The 20,152-nt window shown below is 42.4% G+C and overlaps 1 protein-coding gene across 1 annotated transcript in view; it reads left to right on the top strand.

Moving 5' to 3' along the window:
- Nucleotides 1-5,322: 5,322 nt before the first annotated feature.
- Nucleotides 5,323-20,152, top strand: part of PRKACB (protein kinase cAMP-activated catalytic subunit beta) — a 68,612-nt gene continuing 53,782 nt past the window's right edge. Inside the window, exon 1 of the mRNA XM_084528511.1 lies at nt 5,323-5,567. Coding sequence (XP_084384637.1) covers nt 5,522-5,567 — 46 coding nt within the window. The 5' untranslated portion in view covers nt 5,323-5,521. The remainder of the gene's footprint in view (nt 5,568-20,152) is intronic.

The raw sequence follows: 20,152 nt of genomic DNA, 5'->3' as shown, positions 1-20,152 counted from the left end.
GATTAAAGTGACCTTCATTTAAGGTAGCCTATTTCACTTCTAAAGTAAGTTAAACTAAATTGAATTAAGGTCATTTTTAATTCTGAATAAAAATATGTACAGAGGCATTCAATGTAGCTTAGTGTACTTTAAATTAACAAGTGTAATTAACTTGGAGATCTCCATAGAAAAGGCCTAAAAGAGAAATTTAATAACACTACTATTTTTGTTTTATTTTTTTTATTCTGCAAAAGAAAAGTGATACAGAGTCTCAATATACAGTAAGAACAAACATTAGTATAATATTGATCACCTCTAAATTTCAGTAAGCATGCAAATAATGAAGATTCAAGTGCACTGAAAATGTTTTAGTATATAGTTTATTAAACACCTACACATTTTGAATAGAAATACTCATTGTGTACTCAAAGTTATTCAAACTTTGTGACTAGACTGGAACTATGTTAGACAACTATACCATTCATTTTTATTTAAGTTTTGTTCTTTCTATAGTTCGTGTACTACAAACCAAATATGTTGCTGAACTACTTAAAGTGCAAGAACAAGGCATGCGATTAATTTCTTCAGTGTTCTTCTCTACTCTTATATTTTGTACACAATCAACTGTTCAGAGTGAAACAAATCAAGATTTTTTTTTTACTATCTTGCTTTTCTTGGCTAGGCAATCTATCATGGATTCAAAATGTTTGGACACCTGTGTAGAAAAGTGAAGGACTTCTCTTGATGTGGATAAGGAAAATTTTAAAATGAGCCTGATGGCAGCAGGATACACAAAAGGAACACAGTCAGTTATAGAAGTCAGTCAGTGAATTTTCCTTAACAGTTATTAGTAATTCATTCTGAATCACAAATGTGCAGGCAGTGTCTTCTACAAACATGGAAGAATCTGCAGAACAGTAATACGCAACTGAAAGAAGTGTTGTTTGACTGATAGTGAGAGACTACGCCTCTTCTCCCAAATGATCATATAAGATAAAGGGCAAAAACTGAGCAGATGGACTTACCCATTAAGGACGTCTGTAATTTATCTCTGCAAAAAAACATGTCTAATCAGTAGGACATTGATCACGAGACAGCACCTAGTACCTCCAATGAATGAATATATCTACTATCCATAGTAAAATTGACAAATGGTATCTTGTCAAGAGGCGATACTAAAGGAAGGCAGAAGCACAGCTCAAACTTACCTTTTTTAATCTATATTTAAAACACCAGGGAAAAGGAAATAAATCACCACCTTGCAACTTTATCACTTTTGAGAGGTTTGTTGTGAAATAGGTATAGCTAAAAGCAGTAAGAAAATATATAAACCCTTTGCTTCTATGTTTAAATAATTTCTCTGACCAGTGGCTATCCTGGGAAATGTCTAGCATCAAGAACGGAAGGATGGAAGTGGAAAAGTGTTGACTGCAAGTGTAAAATTCCTTTGGAGCATCTTCCTTTAAGTGTACCTAATCACACTGAAGGAACCTCAAGTTATTCTTAATTAAAAAGCCTCCCACTTTGAACTAAAATGTCTTACAAAATTGCAACTGTCACACGTGGGTAGTATGCTTTCCTGAGGCTCCAGATTCCTCCTGGATTCACAGAGTGCATCAATGAGCATTTTTCAGGGCATTTGATAGAGCAAGTTGTTGTACCAAGTTGCTCTGGTTTCATTTGGATTCAGGGGCTGGTAATTTCAGATATTGTAGAAACACAGTGTAAGACCTTTCTTTTGGTCTTCTCTGTGAGAAGAAAAGCTCAATTACTTGAGCTTTCATCCTTTCCCCTAGCATATCTACATGACATAGTTGATATTTTCTTGGCACATCTGAAATTATGCTGCAGCAATGAATATTCCTGTTTCTGGGTCAGGAGCTGTAAAATTTGGAAAATAGCTTCTGTATTCACCAAGAGATACACATGCTTCTTGACACTTCAACAACCTGCTAGAAAAACATCCCACACTGGGCTAGCTGGCAGCAGGGAACGTGCCAGTAGTCTGGAACAACATGAAAGGAAAACAAAGAGTTAAATGCCAAATATATCGGTCTGTTTAGGAGTAGAGAAGGAAGCTGGCAGTGGCATTCAGAGATGCAGGAATGTGGGATTTAGGGAAAAGTGGTCAAAGACGAGTGTTCAAACCATGCAATTTACAAGTACTGCTGCAATCCTAAAGCCACATCAAGAGAATACCAACATAGGCAGGTGCATATCCGTTACTTGAGCAGAGCCCATATCCTCAGAGTAAGAATTACCAGTATGAATGTACAAAGCTATCAGACTCCATATGCCAATCCCTTGCAATGCAGGCCCACCTTACATGCAAGGGAAACAAGTTAAGGTGTGTAATGCTTTAAATGTAGTGATTTGTTTCAAATCCGTATTGAAATCAACTGTTGTAGTTGCTGCAGCAATGCTGCTATCTCATCTAGAAATTGGTGTGATTACTGAGTAAAATGAAATGTGGCTCCAGAAGTAATTACTGTATGAAAAAGTGATTTCCATTAAAAGCACATGTGAGAGCCTCCTATCTACCAGAAATTCATCTTCCCTGTCCTGAAATGACCCTCTCATTTTTAGTTCTGAGTTTACGTAGAGTTGAATTTCCAAGTTTCATTAGGGAACTATACATCTTCTACAGAGCTTTAGGCTTTATCAGGGAAAAAGATTGGTCTTCGTAGGATATTCCTAATCAATAGTACCCAACGAATATGTAGAAAAATGGATTAAAACCCACTGTGAGTCACTGAAACTACATCATTAAATGTGTATAGCTCTAAAACTGCTGGGCTGAACTTCTTGCAGCATAGCTTTTTTTTTTTTTTAATCTTACACAAATCAGCAAAACAAATGAAATCTAAAATTTTTAGATTGTGCCATTACTGAGTAATTCTAACATATGAACAGAGCATTTTTCATATTTGCATGATTTCATTGTTTAACCAATTGTGTTGAAAGAAACTTAAAGAAGAGATTACTCCTGTGTGAGCGGTGACATGAGGCACTTCGGATCAAAGGATTTTATATAAGGAAGTTAAGTAAGGCAGACTGAGAATTAGGGCTAAGGGCTAGAATTAGAGTCAATGCTTTGAATGCTAACTATATATACTCATGTATAATATACTACAACAAAACATTGATAAGTTGTGCAATTAATTCAGTAATACTAACCTATTAAGATAGCATCAGTTGTGTATGCAGAGTGAATGAGAATGTCCAGCTCTGAGTCTGTATATCTTCATTTAGACACGTAATACTGAGATCGTGGAAGTGGTTCATTTAATGTTTCACAGAGCTGTTGATGTGTTATATGTTATGTTTCTGATTATGAGAGTGCTTGGGTGTAAACATTTATGCAAATGTATCAGTGCTGCATGTGTATTCTGGGCATGTGCTTATTTGAGAACTAGCATAATGCATTGCCGCATGTATATATGCGTGCTCTGTGTGCCTATATAGGATTTTGCTGAAAGATGTGCTCTGACCAGCCAATCCTTGTCCAGCAAATCCCAGAGGGTAATAATGGCTATTGGACCTTGGTGGATCCTCACATATGGAGCCTATGCAGCATAATTTGCTAGTGGAGGGATGAGCTCTAATGCCAAGAATATGTTAAAGATGCTGCAGCATATCTCATTTGTTAGCAGTGCTGCTGCTGTCTTCTCAAGGATATCAAAATGCCTGTCAGCACCTGGATGAAAATCAGCTGACTCAGATTCAATCTGTCTGTGATGAAAATTATGATGGCTGGAGTGGGGAAAATGTTTAAAACCGGGGTAACATCTTTATCTGTGACAATATCATCGGACGCTCATCTATCTAAATGTTAACAGTGCCTCACATTTTGTTTTGGTTTGGATTTTTTGTCATTGTCTGAGTGATCATGATGGTTGATTGCAAAAGTACCTTTTTCTTTTCCCAAACCTAACTTTTGGTCGTGCAGATCTGGCCATTGCAATCTACCTGCTCTTCCCTGCCAGAATGAATTACCAGGACCTCCCTGAACCTCTAGGTGAGGTGCCTAAAGAATTAAGAGATTCCAGCTGTGGCAAAATGTGACAGTCCTCCTCAACAGTAGTGGCATCACTGCCCCCAATGGTTTGCAGGTTATTTCCTCACTGTGTTTGTCTTGTTTCTGTTCTTCAAACCAATAAAGACCCGGCTTCCTCAGAGACTGCTTCTTTAATCATAAAAACACAGATACTCACGTGAAGCAAGCAGCATCACACAGATCAGGATAATGAAAATGAAAAGGTGAAAATGTAGGAGAAAATCCCTTAACTGAAGGGTTCATTGGTGGGTCTTCAATGTACAAAACATCGGGATAATTCAGATAAGTGTTCCCGGAACCTTGCAACCAGGTAGTCCAGGCAGCTTGTACCTGTCAAGGCAGAGCTCCGTGCTGGCTCGATATGTCTGGTGTTTATGTAGTGTACATAAATGTACTGTACAGCCTCAGGACACCTGACATTGGTTTCTAGAGGTACCTGGTTTGGTTTGATTGCACACTGGTGTGTGCATGTCAAGCACTGTCCTGCAAAGGGTAAGGTTATTCAGTGTTAGGCTGAGAGAGGAGGTGTGGGGTGCAGGGAGGTGGCCCAGGGTGTCAAGCGGGAATGTTGATAGAAAGATGGTAGCTGGGACTGCTGCCGCCAGCACAGTGGGGGCAGCCTGTAGCCCTGGGGCAGGAACGCTGCCAGAAGGGGCTCGGTATCTCCTAAATTGTCCTAGTAAATACACGCGGCTTGTGAGCCACAGGATTACCACGTCGGCTCTCTGCTCTCACCACTGCAAGGCACAACAAGCTAGAGCCTTCCTTTTGATAAGCATTTCCTTCCACCGCAGAAACGCTCCAATACATCTATTTAGAGAGCTATCACCGACTCGAAAGTCACAATACCATTCGAAAAAGCGTAGCCGGAGCTATTTCTGCCACGAGCGGCGGCAAAAGGGAGAAGCCAAAAAAACAACAACTCCTCCCCGGCAGCCCGCTCCCTTTCGCAACGCTGCCGGGGGTGCGACGCCGAGCCCCGTAACCGCACCGGGGGCGGCCGCGGGGTCACCTTGGGCGAGGCGGGGCCGAGTGGGGCCGGGGGCAGGCGGCCGCCCGCGGTGCCCTGCGGTGCCCGGTGCCGCTCCCTCGGGCCGCCGGGCGGTCGGGGCGGGATGGGGGGGGGGAAGAGGGCAGCGCCGGTCCTGGCCCCGGTGCTGCCGGCGTCGTGTCCCCGCGTGCCGCGCGCCCCCGGCCGCCCGCCGCGCGGCGCAGCAGGGCGGAGGCGCCGCCCCGGTCGTCATTTCCGCCGGGTGTCGGCGTGGGGGAGGGGGGCAGAGCGCTCGTCTCCTCCTCCGCGGCGGCCGGAGCCACAGGGAGCCAGCGCGGGGCCGGGGCCGCCGGGAGCCAGCCGCAGGCCGCGCCGCCACACGAGCCCCGGGCCCGCCCGCCGCCGCCTCGCCGCCGCCCGCCCGGCATCCGTCCCGCTTCCCCCCTCCCCTTCCCTCCCTCTCCCTCCTCCGCCGTCGCCGCCCCGGCTCGGCCATGGGGAACGCAGCCACCGCCAAGAAGGGCAACGAGATCGAGAGCGGTGAGTGAGGGGGGGCCGCTGCCGCCGCCCGGCCCCGCCGCCCGGCCTCGCCGCCCCGAGGAGGGGCCGGGCCCTGCCCGCCCGCCCCGCGCCGCCCGCAGGCCCCGCGGCCTAGCGGCGGAGGCGCCCAGCGAGCCCCCGGCCCGGCCCCCGCCCCGCCCCGCCCCGGGAGCCGAGCCGTGCCGAGCCGTGCCGCCCGGCTGTCCCGCGGCAGGTGGCTGGCACCGGCGGGGGAGCCGCGGGCAGGTGGCAGCCCGCCGCCGGGAGGCAGCGCCGCGGCCCCGCTCATCCGCCGGGGGGGTCGGCCCGGGGCTGCGGCCGTGCCCTGCGTGCTCCGCTCCTCTCCTCTTCTCTCCTCACCGCCCGCCCGTGGCCCTCTCTTCTCCCGAGCCGCCGTAAAATGGCAGACAAAGGCACGGGTGGGCACTCGCCGCCCTCAGTGGGCTTCCCGCTCGGTTCCCCTCGCCGCCCTGGCACGGTGTCTAAGTGGTGCAGAGGCGATCCGGTCGGTGGGGGAAAGAGCGGCGGGCGTTATTTGCAGAAAGTTAACTTCCTGGCACGCTTTCCAGTTGGAAACTTTGGGTCTGTTTGTTGTGGATGGGAGAAGAGGCAAGGCGCAGAGAGCAGCCCGTTGTGCAAGCGCAGCGCTCTCCACAACAATGCCCTTTGTTATGGGAAATGCCACGGGCGGTCTGAGCACGGACAGGAGCTTAAACCTCCCAGTTACGCCTTGGTGTCTTTCTGCACTCTGTTTACTCTTCATACCCACCACCCAGGGCTGGGGTAGGAGCGGGTAACCCACCGTACACGGGGCAGCAGCTGCCCACACAGCGCGCCCTCCACCCGCACCCCACATCCTGATGCAGGACGAGGGACTCGGCTTGGCCGATCCAGTCCCGCTGTGCGGCTTCTCCTTCTGGTTCTCACGTGCCATCTGGTTATTACGGGTTTCACAACACACACGTTCTGTGTGTGTGACCATTGGTGTTTGTATTGTTTGGCTGAGGACAGTTATTTTTCACGGGAAGCGTTTTAGCCTATGAAAATGGGGGTGGGTTGGATTGCTCAAAGTACTTCAGACAGCAAAACACTGTATTTTGCACCTAGCAGTGGCTGTATCGCTATTTGCAGTTAAATAATGCTACACCACAGAGAGCGTTTACTTCCTTTTTAATTATTTTTCCTGTATTACTAAATGCAGTGATTTTAAGTTGCAGAAATAGTTTGGCTCAAAACTCCTCTCTCTCCCTTTGCTGAAGAGTTAACATGTGAAAATGAAATGCTGCTAGAGACATCAAGTTCAGATGTTCAATTACTCAGTATATTTAGCAGCCAGGGGCTCTGTAATGATACAACTTTGTAACAGAGAGAAGAAATTGATCATCATTGACATGCTGCTGGGAAAGATGAGGATTCATTTACTATGAGGATCAATAGTAGATGAGTACTATACACATACTAAACATTGCTTCTGATAATTTATTTTACTGGCAGTGGAAGCTGATATGTAATCTATTCATATAATGCGTTGTATCTGAAAACTAGAGAAACATGAAGTGTGATAAAGCTTTAATGTTTCTAATACATATTCACACTGCCAAGACAGTTTTCCTGCTGTTTTTTCCTGGTATGTGTCCTTAATTGCATGTATCCCAAACTTCAGGGCACTTAGAATGAAGTAGTTTGAAGCGGTGACAGAAAAATACCCGGGTATGCCTAGTGAAAGTGATGTTATGCCCTTGATCCATGCCTACAGCTTATGGCATTGTGTGGATCAAGGGCATGCTAAGGTCCCCGAGAGAACAATGAAGGGTAACTTGGCTTCCTCTGATAACTACACTTGCTAGTTCATCAAGTGTAATTTGAGAGCCCTTCCCTATCTGTGGTCAGCACAGGCGAATGCTGTTCGCCTAACTGTGGCCTTTACGCTCCTCTTATTTGTTTCAGCTTTCCACGTATTTTTGAACTTCTTCAGTTCTTGTTACTTCACTTGGGCTGCCTAGAGGAATAAAAATAGTTGTATGTGAATGCCAATAGTAGGATGAGGCAAACATTTCATAGGATTTCTAGGCAGAAGTTGAAAGTGAATGAAATCTGAATGCTGGTTAAGTTTCTTAAGCTCAGCTACCAAAAATCAACTCAGGCTTGCATAGGTCAGAGGGCAAGACATATATGCGTATACAGAAGGTGGAATGTTTCAGTATAGGCTTTTCTGTTTTTTTTCCTATGCCTTTCTGTTCCAGGCTCTCTTAATGTGCAGTAGATTTTAAGGACCAAAATTAAAGTGATCCTTTACTAAAGAGAAGCCTAAGGCTCTGACTCTGTACCTGCTTTAAATGGGTTTGTCGGGTTCCCTGGGTATCTACAGGGCAAAACAGCCTACAGATTTTGAGAGTTTTTTAGAATAATAAAAGTAATCTAAGAGACACATTTGTCAGTCATCTTAAAAGTTTCTCTAAGTTTGATCCCTGATCCTAATTTTGCCTTTCATTGATCTGTTCTGTTGTTTTTTTCTTCAGCTGCTCTCAGTAGCTGAGAAATTTTCTTTAACCACCTATGCGTTTACCACGTGTTGACTTTTTTTTTAATTGCATTTAAAAAAAAGTCACTAGGAGCTTACCTTAACTTGTTGCAATTAGTGTAGGAGAATGTTGACTCTAACATTCATTATCTTGGAATAATATATTGAAGTAACACAAAATAAAAGAAACAGCTACAACACATCTCTGAGCTTAAAAAAAGGTCACAGAGTATTTTACTTAATCTACTAAGTGGATCTGTTTAAAGATTGTCATTGATTTTATATAAAACAGAAATGTTTTACGTTTACTAGGGCAGTTTTCTAAACAGAAATGAATGTCAGCTCTGCAAATTGTAAAGTTCATTGAAAATATATATCTTTTTTTCTTCAGATAACTTGTTAATACAGCCTTTTGAAGTAATTGCTATGTACAGCTCCGATTTATTTGTCCTTTTAAATATCTAAGGGAGTGTCATACCTGGCAACAAAAAATTTCTTTAGAAGCTAACAGTAATCTCTCTTTCAATCACTTGGAAAATATTTGGGGGTAGTGATGTTCAAGAATAATTAGCTTAGATATTATCAGTTTCTTTCTTTTTAATCGCCAAACTGGATTAGAGACCAGGTGATTAGAGTGCACTCTTTGCTGACTGGAAGGCTTGTATATCTTCTCTCCATAGCTATTGAAACTACACTGCTTGGACTTCTGAGTTGTGCTGTGCAGGATTCTGATGGTCCTTGGCATTTTTTTCTGTAGCAGTATGTAACAGTAAACTGCTCTTAAAACATGTTTAAAATTACACTATCCAAGATTTTCAAATCATAATTCTGTACACATTGCTTTTTATCTGCTAGCCAGATCTCCAGCTTCCCGTATACAAGGGTTTTGGTAATCTCATGTCTTTAGTAGCTTCACCTTCTGGGGTCTTTAAGTCTCTAAGCGCTATGAATGTGGTATGGATGTGGACTCTGCATGTGAGTTTTATGTTCATTCACTCCTCCTCAGAGTGTTCCCTCTACAGTATCTTCATTTTGACAGAGTTCCTATTATAGTTGATTCTTCCCTTTTTAACTCTTATAATTATTCTGAAAGTAGTGTTCTTTTGAAGTGTGTTTGACAGGAATATTCAGCCTTCTTAATTTTCCTTTGCCAGTAGATCTTACCCTCCTTTTTTTCTTATTTTTCATGTGTGTTTGGTGCTGGGTCAGTCTGCTGTATTTACTCATTGAGAACTAAGAGACCACAAGTTCATTTCACGTGAAGACTGGCTGAGGCAAAGCTCTGTCACTGCTGACCTTGATTAGATTAAAATCAGTGAACTAGAGGTGAAAAGCTCCATGTCCATTATTATTCCAAGCTTGCTGATTCCTTGTCACTCTTCCAGGGACCCTCATTTCAGTGTTCTTGTTCATCAGCTTTTTGTCTTTTTTTTTGCTTATTTTGTTTGTGCTTTCTGATACTGAAATAGATAGCTTTTGGAGCCTTGTTTACACATTTTAGAACATCAGCTATTTATCAACAATCAGTATTTATTGTATACAGGGCAATTAAAATATATATATCGTAGTGATGTTATCCACAGAATCCATTTCAAGTGTTTTTAAAGCTTCTTCCCTTATATTTTTGGACTTGAATTGTTTCACCATTGATTGATTAGATTTCAGCAATGTAGGATCCTATCATCTGAAAGTCAGAGGTAGTTACAATCACTTGCTGAACCAATACATAAAAATGTGTTTGATGGAATCACCATTGTAAGACTGTTGGTATATGCCATCAAAAGAGGCACGCTATTATTTTAGAATTCTTCTTTAATTAAAAACAAAATGCTTGTTCACAGCTTGGACTAGCAAAGAAAAAGGCTGTTATTCAGTAAATGATTGCCACCTAGGAGCATAACAAAAGGTCAGAAGGACCCCCAAGTGATAAATTAGTTTATGTATTTAGCTGTTGTAGTTAGGCCTTTAGACAGAATATTTTCAATTACTCGGCGTTCCCTTGCTGCTAGGTTTCTTTGGATTCATTCATTTAACCGTATACCCACATTCGTAGAAATAATGGAATCAAGTACCACAAAAAACAGTCAGAATTCTCGTTTTTGGGGAAGAGTTCCCTTTTTCCTTAGTGTGATGAAGCCTGTGTCTTTGCTGCAGACCACCTCATTGGTATAGGGAGTGAAATGTGGGCAGAGCAATAAGTGGAAAAACTGTAAGGACGCAATACTGGAAGTTAGTTTCGTGGGCTCCCCTGCCTGTGTGGAGGGGCGTATTCCCCCGCTGTGTATGAGGTTGTCTGGGATTCTTTTCCAGTTAGTTCAGTTCTTCCGTAATTGACACATCTCTCCTTTGGACAGAGCTGTGGAAAGGGCTTTGGATGACTGTCAGATTTTGTGTGTTTTGCCTGCATCCTTACTGAAGACGACATGAAGGGCTTGCTTGCCCAGAAGCCTTTTTTTTTTTTTTTTTTTTTTTTTTTAATTTTAACTAGAGTAGTTAGTTTAATAAAGGGTATTGTCTATGCTACACAGCATGTGGGGTGCAGATCAGAGACACGTACAGTGTATTTTTTTAATCAGTGTTTCTGGTCATTTAAACTTGTAGAGTTTTCAGTGTTAGAAACCTCAAGTCACAGGGGATTTTTCTTATAAACTGGTGAAACTTAGGGCTGGAACTTGGCAAGGAGACTGCTCTGCAGCATTGCTCTCAGGCTCCGTCTTTGTTACAGGTGTTAGGTGTTATTTTATAAGCATTTCTTTAGGTTGCAGTTCTGCTTTTCTGTCCCCCTGCCACTTTTTTTCCAGCCTCTGTGTCCTCGAGTGTGCTGGAACAACTATTTATGAGACAACAAGGTGAACTGAATCTGAGATTGATCTAGGTTAAAAATAACCCTGCAAAAAAAGGGAAAGCGGGAGGGACTTAGGTTAACCTGGAGCAGCTGCCTGATCCCAGTGCCTGGAGCTAGGATGGTGGTGGCACCAGTGCAGGTACCGGCACCAGCATTGAGGTGAGAGCCTGCAGGTGCTGCAAGGGGAGCCGTGATGCTGGGGCTGAGGTAACCTGCACGTCCCCTTGGCCCCACGTGGGTTTTATCTTCTGATGTAGAAACGTTTCCTGGGGATTGGGGGACAGGGCAGAGTAGCGGTGGAGCTCGGTGGAGGTAAGTGAAGTGAGAAATGTGTTGTTTTAGGAACTGCAAACTGAAGAAATGTTTGCCCTCCTCCATTTTTTTTCCTGGTACATTGGGAGAGGATTACTTTCATTCCTGTGTGTAGCATTATTTATTTGTGTTATCCTAGGGGTCAGGCGGGCTGGCTGTGAATTACGATCCCGCTTGGTAAAAACACCAAACAGAATTTATTCTCCAAAGCATACAAGATCAGTTCTGGATAGTAAGGTGAATACAGACAGATAGGAAATAGAAGATAAAAGTGGGGCTAGTGGTCTGTGCAGCTGGAGAATCGGGACAAAGCGCTCTCAGGGTGTGTTCGTGTGTGTTGCCCTACGGGGAACTAAAAGGAAGACGCTGAGGTAGCTCTGCCTGTTGTGTTAGGGGTCAGCACAAGTGGATGGCAATCTATGCTGCTTTATTGAGCCTGCCGTTTGGCATCCTGTTAGCTGTTCCTTCAGCGTCACAGCAGAGCAACGTCCACTAAAGGGTAAGGTTTCACAAAACAGCTGAGCCCATCTGGTGGCTTGTGCTGTGGAGAAGCATGTTTTTATTCCTAGTCCCTTCACATGTCACAATTCCAATGTTTTTCCAATCCATTGTTAAGCTGCTTTACATAGGCAAAAAACTGGCTTTTATTCCTTTACGTTATCTACAATTATTTTGCAAGCCAAATCACTTTGCTGAGGTGTCAGATGGCAACAGACAGATTCAAAGGAAGCAGTGAAAGTGCTTCTGGCAATGAAATGGTGAGGTGGCAAGGAAGAAGGGCTCTCTTCTCAGTGCTGAGCTCTTAGATTAACTCAACAGTCTCCTAAGACCTCACCCTGCTAACTTCTTGCTAAAATGATTACTCCAAACCACCTCTTTGCCGTCTGCCTGTGTTCATGTAACAAATTACTTTGTCTCACAGCTCAGTTTTTAGTGAGAGGTGTTAGCACCTAGCAGTTGGGCTTGGTTTACTCAAGCATTTAGAGCTAAAAGGGTTGAGAAGATATAGTAAAACATTGCTTCTTTCCATCTCCACACGTATAAATCTTTAAAACAATATTTTTTTTAACTTAATTTTGTATTTAACTTCAGTTGTCTTTTGCCAATTTGATGTTCAAACAAGTGTACCGAAGTTTTTTGTTTCATTCGTTCACTTGTTCATTCATTAAACTGTTTTCAGCTGTTCTTTGATAAGAGGGGTTCATCTACAATCATAGACAGCTTGGTAGCTTATAGTATAATGAGTTCTCGCGTACATTAGTGGACACGTGTATTAATTAATGTGTTTCTGTGTAAGTGTTTGCGTAGTAAGGGTTAGGGTGTGAGGACTTGCCGTGTGTGTTGTGTACTGTTTTCAAATGTAGTGAAGGGTTGGAAGCACTTTGCATGTGTGTGTTTAAACAAACAATAGAAACAAAAAACAGCCACATTTTTTTTTTTAATAACTTGAGACTAGACAATTTGTTTTCAGTTTCTGTACTTTGGCCTATTCATAGTTTTGAGCCATAGCTTTGAGGGTTTCAGAAAGTCTTTCAGAAGAGTTATGTAAATATGCTCTACGTATTAGAGATAAATGGGTCTCTAGACTATGAGAAAACAAAAGTATTTTCCATGACATGGCTGTTTTCTACTAGCGAAAGCCTGATGAGTGTTTTGAGCTAAGTTTGCTCCTTACAAATGGCAGAGAATTACTCTTCTACCTTGCCCTGATGGTTTCTTGACAGGTAGTGTCTGTTTGATGGACTAAGTGAAATAGTAAGATAGCTTACCTGTGATGTTAAAATGAGAAGCCTAGAAATCTGCCTTCCACATAGTAGATGAAGGTATGTCTCATCTGGGTGGTATGTAAAGGTTAGTTTTGTTATGTCTGCCTCTTGTTTATCCCTTTGTTAAAATACTGGAATGTGTAAAGAGAAGACATGGTGAACTCTAGTTTATTTCATTCAATTTAAGCTGCTTGCAGCAAGTGCGTACTTGATAACCTACTGCACTTGCTGTTACTGCTGGTCTATAAACCCTCAGACTTCCACAGTCGCAACATGATTCAAGGAATTAAAACAAAGGAAGCTGCGTTTCTGGCACAAAGAAGGTGACTTTAAAGACAAAAAAAGATTGCTATTTTGCCTCTATCTGGAATCCATTTGCTCTTCCCTCGTGTGAAGTGACATAATTAAGGGTGTATGTACTCAGATAAATCAGCAGGTACGCTGTAATAGTAATTAAGGTTAGTTTTGATTAATATGATATTAGGCAGTTTGAAATTCTTTGTTTGTCTTACAGCAGGTAACAGTGATAGCTTTATTGTATATTTAAATTCTAATTGTTAAGCATATGATAATCTAGCCTTTCACTGGGAAAAGTGTGACTTAACTGCGCCAGATCTATCATTAAGATAAAGTTTTTAATGCAAATTACCTGTATTCAAACATTTTATTATTAACTGATCCATAAATTAATTAATAGGAAGCTTGGATTTTTAGTCAGGATTTCTCATTGAAAACTGGGCAATGTGGTGAGAGACAAAGCATTACGTGGCTAAAATCATGCCATACTGATCTGAAAGAGCTTGGTATTTCCTAATAGGAGATGGTATTGTGATGAACAGAGGTGTATCCTCACTGACTGCTGGAAGACTGCTTTGTACTGGGCAGGCTTTTAAAATTGGAACCTAGAGTCACATTTGGTCCGTATGAAAAGCTGTGTGATGGAAAGGAGACATCCCATGAAGTCGAGGACTAAGGGCACAGTGCATGTCCCCACGTCCCAGCACCGGCACTCAGCTGTGTGGATGATGGGTTACAAGGTCCTGCACTGCTGGGCTGCAGCACCGTTATTCAGCAATAAGGTGCTGAATAATGTAATGGCTTCTATGAATCTGAAATTGCAAACTGGTTTTGCAATTAGTGTAGGTCTACAACAGCTTCATGTGATGTGGGATTAATGGGGAAGTTCAGGATGTGTAGTGCTTCTTAATGTTTTTTTGGGGTGTCTGGTGGTTCTTTTGCAAATTAGCAGATTTCTTTCATCTTTGATTTTCTTTTGGACTGAGGATCAAATGTAAAACTGGTAGGGAAACCAGATTAGCTTCAGTTTTTCACTCAGACTGCTCTGATACCAAGAACCATGTAGTTTGTCTAATTTTTGCCTATTCTTATGACACTATTTTTTGCCAGACAATTGCTTTTTTTTATTCTGCCTACAGAATTATTGCATGTTTACTATTCATACACAAGATACCTTTAATTTGCATATTAACTTAGTTTTTTTTAATGTTGAACTTTGTGCTAGAACATTCTTGAATTTCAAGCCCCTGTTTTTTTTTTTTCCCCTTTTGTTTTTGTTGTTGGGTAACATTTGTTACCTTTGGTAGCTTTCCCTTTGGCATAATAAATGTATTGACTTTTCAGTTAATTGTATCAAACGTGTCCCATGCAAGCTGAACACCCAGGAACAGGTTCACAGAAGGGCAGCAAGGATGGTAAAAGGTCCTGAATGGTTTCCATGTGAAGAATCGCTCTGAGTGACAACTCCCCGGTCTAGAATAGAACAGCTGTGGGAGGATACGATTTGTACAACTGTGTGTGCCACAGGAAGGGAGAAGTGCCCTGTGCGTGGCCTGTTCTTGCTTTTCTTAAGCAGCCGGTGTTTCTGTTGTCTCTTTCCTTTTGGACCGATACCAGTTTATCCCTGATAAAACATTAGAGCCCTCCTTGCGAATGAGCAACTAAAGGAAAAGAGAATGGTGAGGCACCAGATAATTTGCAGGGCAACTGCTGATAAAAGGAGGAACGTGGGTCAAGAAATGTAAAGGTATGGAGGCAAGGGGAGTGCTAAGCAGAGCGTGGTCTGGGTTTTGTCCATGTTCTTCCCTCCCTGCAGAGGGAGCTGACGATGGCTGGCCAGAGGTGCTCAGCCTGAAGGAGTGGGAGTAGATCCCAGGGGGTCAGGGTCATTCTGCAGAACTTCCTCCTGGGTCAGAGCTGATGGAGGGGTCCTGCATCAGGTAGAGCCTCAGAGGGCAGGTGTATAAATGTAAGGGTGAGGTAAGAGGGTCGTCTGGTCCCACCCCTGCTCGAGGAGGGTGCCCAGGACCATGTCCAGGTAGCTTTTAAAGATCGCTGAGGAGGAGACCCCGCAGCCTCTCTGGGCAGCCTGTGCCAATGCTCCTCACCCACACAGAAAGAAGTGCTTGCTGATGTTTAGATGGAACCTCCTGAGTTCCAGTTTGTGCCCCGTACCTCTTGTCCTGCTGCTAGGCACAACTGAAAAGAGCCTGGCTCCATCTTTGCAAGCCTGTGCCCCAATCTCCTCTCCTCTGTGCTGAACAGTCCCAATTCTCTCATAGGAAAAGTGCTCCGTTCCTTTTATCAGCTCGGTGGCCTTACATTGGGCTCTTTCCAGTATGCCCACATCTCTCTTGTACTTGGGGGGGGCAGAACCAGACACAGAGTCTGCAAGCAGACAGCTGCAGTACTCCAGGTACACAAAGCCCAGTTGCTTATTTTGCTTCTGCCACAGAAGGCAGGTGTGCTAGGCATATTGTGTAGCTTCAGCTATCTTTAGTGTTTTACTTTGATACTTGTTGAGTCCCTTATTTACCCACAGCCCGACCTTTATGCACTGCCTGTATTCTGAACTGTTCTGGGCTGTTTTCCTGCGGTCTGACATAAGGCAGTTTTCCATTGCGCTGCAGAAGTCCATTGTTTTCTGCACCAAAGTGGTGCTTCTGGCCTGATCTTTTTATCATGATAACTGTTGGTGCTACTTCTATGCCTTCAAATGGGAATATGTCTTTAAGGGACAGTGTCTCTTTAGAAGTTTGCTATTTTCAGGACCTGAACTGCTATTTTAAAACTGTTTCCTTCAGAAGAGGACTTTTCTTTGTTTTTAGCAGATGTTTGAAAGCACGCCATTTATTAAAGAAAAGCATTTGCTAAGTAATTTACAGTGAGAATATAGAACATAATTTAGCCAAGTAGCCATTGTGCTTTTCAACCTCAGGACAGTGTTGTGTGATGGTTTGGTTTAATGTCTAAACCAGTTATAGCCACAATTACTTGTTGGTACTACTTAAAATGCCTTTCCAGAAGGCCCGTTGGAGCAACTTTAGAGTTTCTGCTGGGTGAGAGTTGTGTTTTCAGATCAGATCCCGATTTTTGCCAGTATGACAACTTTTTAAAAACAAAACAAAAAAAAAAACATGGTCATATTGTCTCCGGATTGTTGTTTGAGACTCTAATTACAAAGTTTTCTTCAACGTGCTGCTTAAGAAGCAGTTCCATGACTGATTTTCTTTGGCAGCAAAGCTGCCGTGGAAGCTCCCTGATCGCCCCTGCTGTTGTGCACTGCACTACAGTTTGCTACTCACCTTATCCTGATACGGTGGTTTTGAGGATGGCTCTGAAAAAGTCACTGAAGTACCTGGGTTAAAACCTCTGCTTCCCCTAGCTCTCCTGTTCAACTCATTCAGTTCATGGAGCTGTTTTAAACTGTGGCCCTACCTTGTATTGCAGTGACACGAAGAGGGGATGCAGAAAAGGTGAGGGGGTTTTGCCACTGCAGAGAGCACACTAAGCTTTCTCTGACGGGAGGGAGCAGAGGCTAGCCATCACATGGTGCTGATTGCCTCACCTCTTAGGTGTGTTAACCTGAGGTGGTTGTTAATTTGAGGGGATCAGCCTTTCCTTCAACCAGCAATGCTGCTGACTGATTTTTCTAAAGGTACACGTTGACATGCCCCTCTCAAATGCTATCAGCAGCGTTTGCCCTATTTTTGCTTACTGCTGTGATTAAGTAGTAATTGTGATATTTTAGTTCTGTTAAGTGTGACTGCCTTTGTGGTCATCAGAGCATGATCTATTTTGACAGTTAGTGAGAGGATCACCAGCTTTCCTCTCTATATTTTTAATTACTCCAGAATGTGCTCAAGAATTTTTTAGGACAAATAAAACTGGAAGATGACTAATGCATGGATGGGCATTTTAGATACAGCATGTGGGTAGGGAGTGACAGGAGGAAGACGAGACATGCAGCCCAGTGTTGTAGTACAAGAGATGCGAAGAAACCAGCTGCTGAAGCTACCTAACTGATGAAATAGGGCTAGTGGTATGAGAACTGTAAATGTAGTGTAGTCTTTTACAAGAAGAACGAAAGATCTCCTGCATTTTCATCTTCTGCAGCTGAGTTGAATTTTCCAGTCACTGGCGAAGACACTGATTTTCTATGGGGTTGTTTGTTTGTTTTCTGTGTGAAGCAGAAATACAGTTTGTAGCCTTAGTGCCTTTTATTTCAAAAGATAACTTGAGGTAGCTCTGCCTTCCTTTGTGTGAAAACGCCAAACAGAAAATAGTGGTTGGCTGCTTTTCCACACTTATATTCAGAACATGGTAATTTTCTCCACCAACTAAATTGACTCATTCATTTCCACTAATGCATACAAACTTGTTTGTTCTACTGCCAGTCTTCTAGTTGAGAAGACTAGCCCAAAATACGGAGTCTGGGAAAACAGTAGAGTTCAGTATGGAAAGCACATAAATAGAAGCCTTTCATACACAGTCCCTTCAGATGTGTTATGAAGAAGCTGAGCAGCAAAGCAAATTTGTTGATCTTGAGATCCTGCTTGATACTTGTGCAGCCCTTGAGAGAGATTTATAGAAGCTGACTGCAAGTTGTGAGATCAGAGTTGAGATCAGCCACGTTTACAAGAAGCAGAGCAGTGGATAGAATCGGGGTTTCTCTCAAATGGTGTGGGGTTGCTTGAATAAACTGAGGAGGGAAAGAATTGTGCGAAAGTTTAGATTTCCTGTTGAATGTACATTGAATCGTGAGGAAGTGACATCTAGTGGGTTTGGGGAAAATGTACACTGTAGCTGCAAACATGGGATACATGCAGCATTATGGGCGTAAGATACAGTATTGGTGGCTTTCTGAGAGTCAAAGTGTAGTGGTAAATACTGAGGAAGGAATATGCAAGACAGTGAAGCAGTAGTGGCACTAGTCCCTGTGAAGCACTTGGTGCTGTACCGGTAGCAGCAGTAGCATTATAGCATGAGGAATGTTTTCCCTCATGCAGAATGCAGAAGTACACTGGAGTTATGTATAAAAATAAAAGACCATTGACACAGTTGGGTGTAAAAGCCCGGTTTTCCTGCATTGTTATTGAGGAGCATTAAATTTCTGACGTGGTAGAAAAAGAGTCTGATCATGCTCTGAGCATCCAAAAGTCTCTGGAGGCTGCTCTTTGGGACTCTTGCCTCCTTGCTTACAAGAGGCTGCTGGACTTCAACTCATGCTCCAAGAATATGACCAAAGAGGGAATCTCCCTATTTGTGGTTACATCAAGAGCTATTGAATAAAAAATAGCAATGCTTTTCCTTTCCCCCCGCCCCGGTATTTCATCATATGGCAGAGCATATTTTTTCATGAAAGATTAAGTTGCAGGTTGGAGGACGGTTATCTGAAATGTACTCGATTGTCTGCTGCAGCAACAGCAACTTTGCAGTATCCTTTGATAGACAATTCTTGAACCACAAACAAAAACAGTACTTCAGTTTTATAGCTGCCTGTTCTTACTGGTGTGGTTTTGTGGTCTAAACACAGCTTAATTGTCACAGCACTGGATATTTTAGAACTTAACTTAGATGGCTGCTATGTGAAGTACCAAAATACTGTGTAGACATTGTTGCTATTAAAAAGTACTTCTGGCTAATAGGTCTTCTTAAGAGCTTTGTCAGTGGTGATGGTATTTAAGAAGGGACAGCAAAATTAAAACAGCTATGAAAGATGACATACAAGCAGATATAAATCTGGTCCTTCAAGTTGTTACAACTTCAGAAAGCAAACACGTAGTCATAACAGGATCCTGATGTTTACATCTTATGTGAATGCCGTCTCTATAGACATACTTCAGTAAAATCATATAACTGAAGGAAAATCAGTTTGAACAAGTGGAAGAAGACTTCTTTTTTTTTTTTTTTTTTTTTTTTTAAACCCCCTACTCCATGAATGTTTCAGGTCAGAGAAGGTGAGGACAAAGGTAACTTCTATTTCAGCAAACCAAATTTACATCCTGAACAAGAACAGCATTTTATGTTCAAACATGTTTGCAAATATGATATTGTTGAGTGGTACGTTTGACTTGTAATTAAAAAATGGAAAAGAAATATATAGTTAATATTCCAAAAGTTATGCGTAGCATTCTTGTATACTTAATTTTTAGTCTGTAATATGCATTAATATTTTGTAGAGTTACATGAGATACTAGAAGAGATCAGGGATCAGTCTGCGTAACCTCCTTACAAATAGGCCATAAATCACTGGCAGTCTAGTAGTGATGGTGATGAGCTTGTTATATTCTGTGATTGGGGTGTCCGGTTAAAGGTAGAAAAAAATTGGATATATATGTTCAAAGCTGGATTTTTGGAACTAATTAATGAGTAAGTGGTCTGCTTTCCTCCTACCACCATTTATTCATAGTAGTACGGTACAGTTAATTTTTAGCACCCCTCCCCAAAAAGTATTTTTGACAAGTCATTTTCACTTTAAGAAACTGAAGATTTTTACAATGAAACCAGATACTGTGGTGTTCTGTTAGACAATACAAGTTTAAAATTTCCATTAATTCAAGTTGCATGATGCAGTGTTACTTGGTTATTTATTAACAAAGAGTCTAGCTTGGGAACAAATTATGAATATCAAGACGATTTGTCTTAATTCTTTGTTTCTATTTTAGTACATGTAGCAACATCAAAAACGTGAATATCTTAATGGAAAGAACAGAAAATATTTTTCAATAAAGTGGTTTTAATCATAAGCATTATTATTATTGTCACTTAAAAAATACATACACACATATATATAATTGAGTTGGGGATTTCTTTCCTGCAAACGGGTGTTTGTACACCATGT

This window comes from Aythya ferina (assembly GCF_964211825.1).
Source record: "Aythya ferina genome assembly, chromosome: 8".
Taxonomy (NCBI): Eukaryota; Metazoa; Chordata; class Aves; order Anseriformes; family Anatidae; genus Aythya; species Aythya ferina.
Note: the sequence above shows the minus strand (reverse complement) of the source record. Positions and strands in the feature narration are given on the sequence as shown.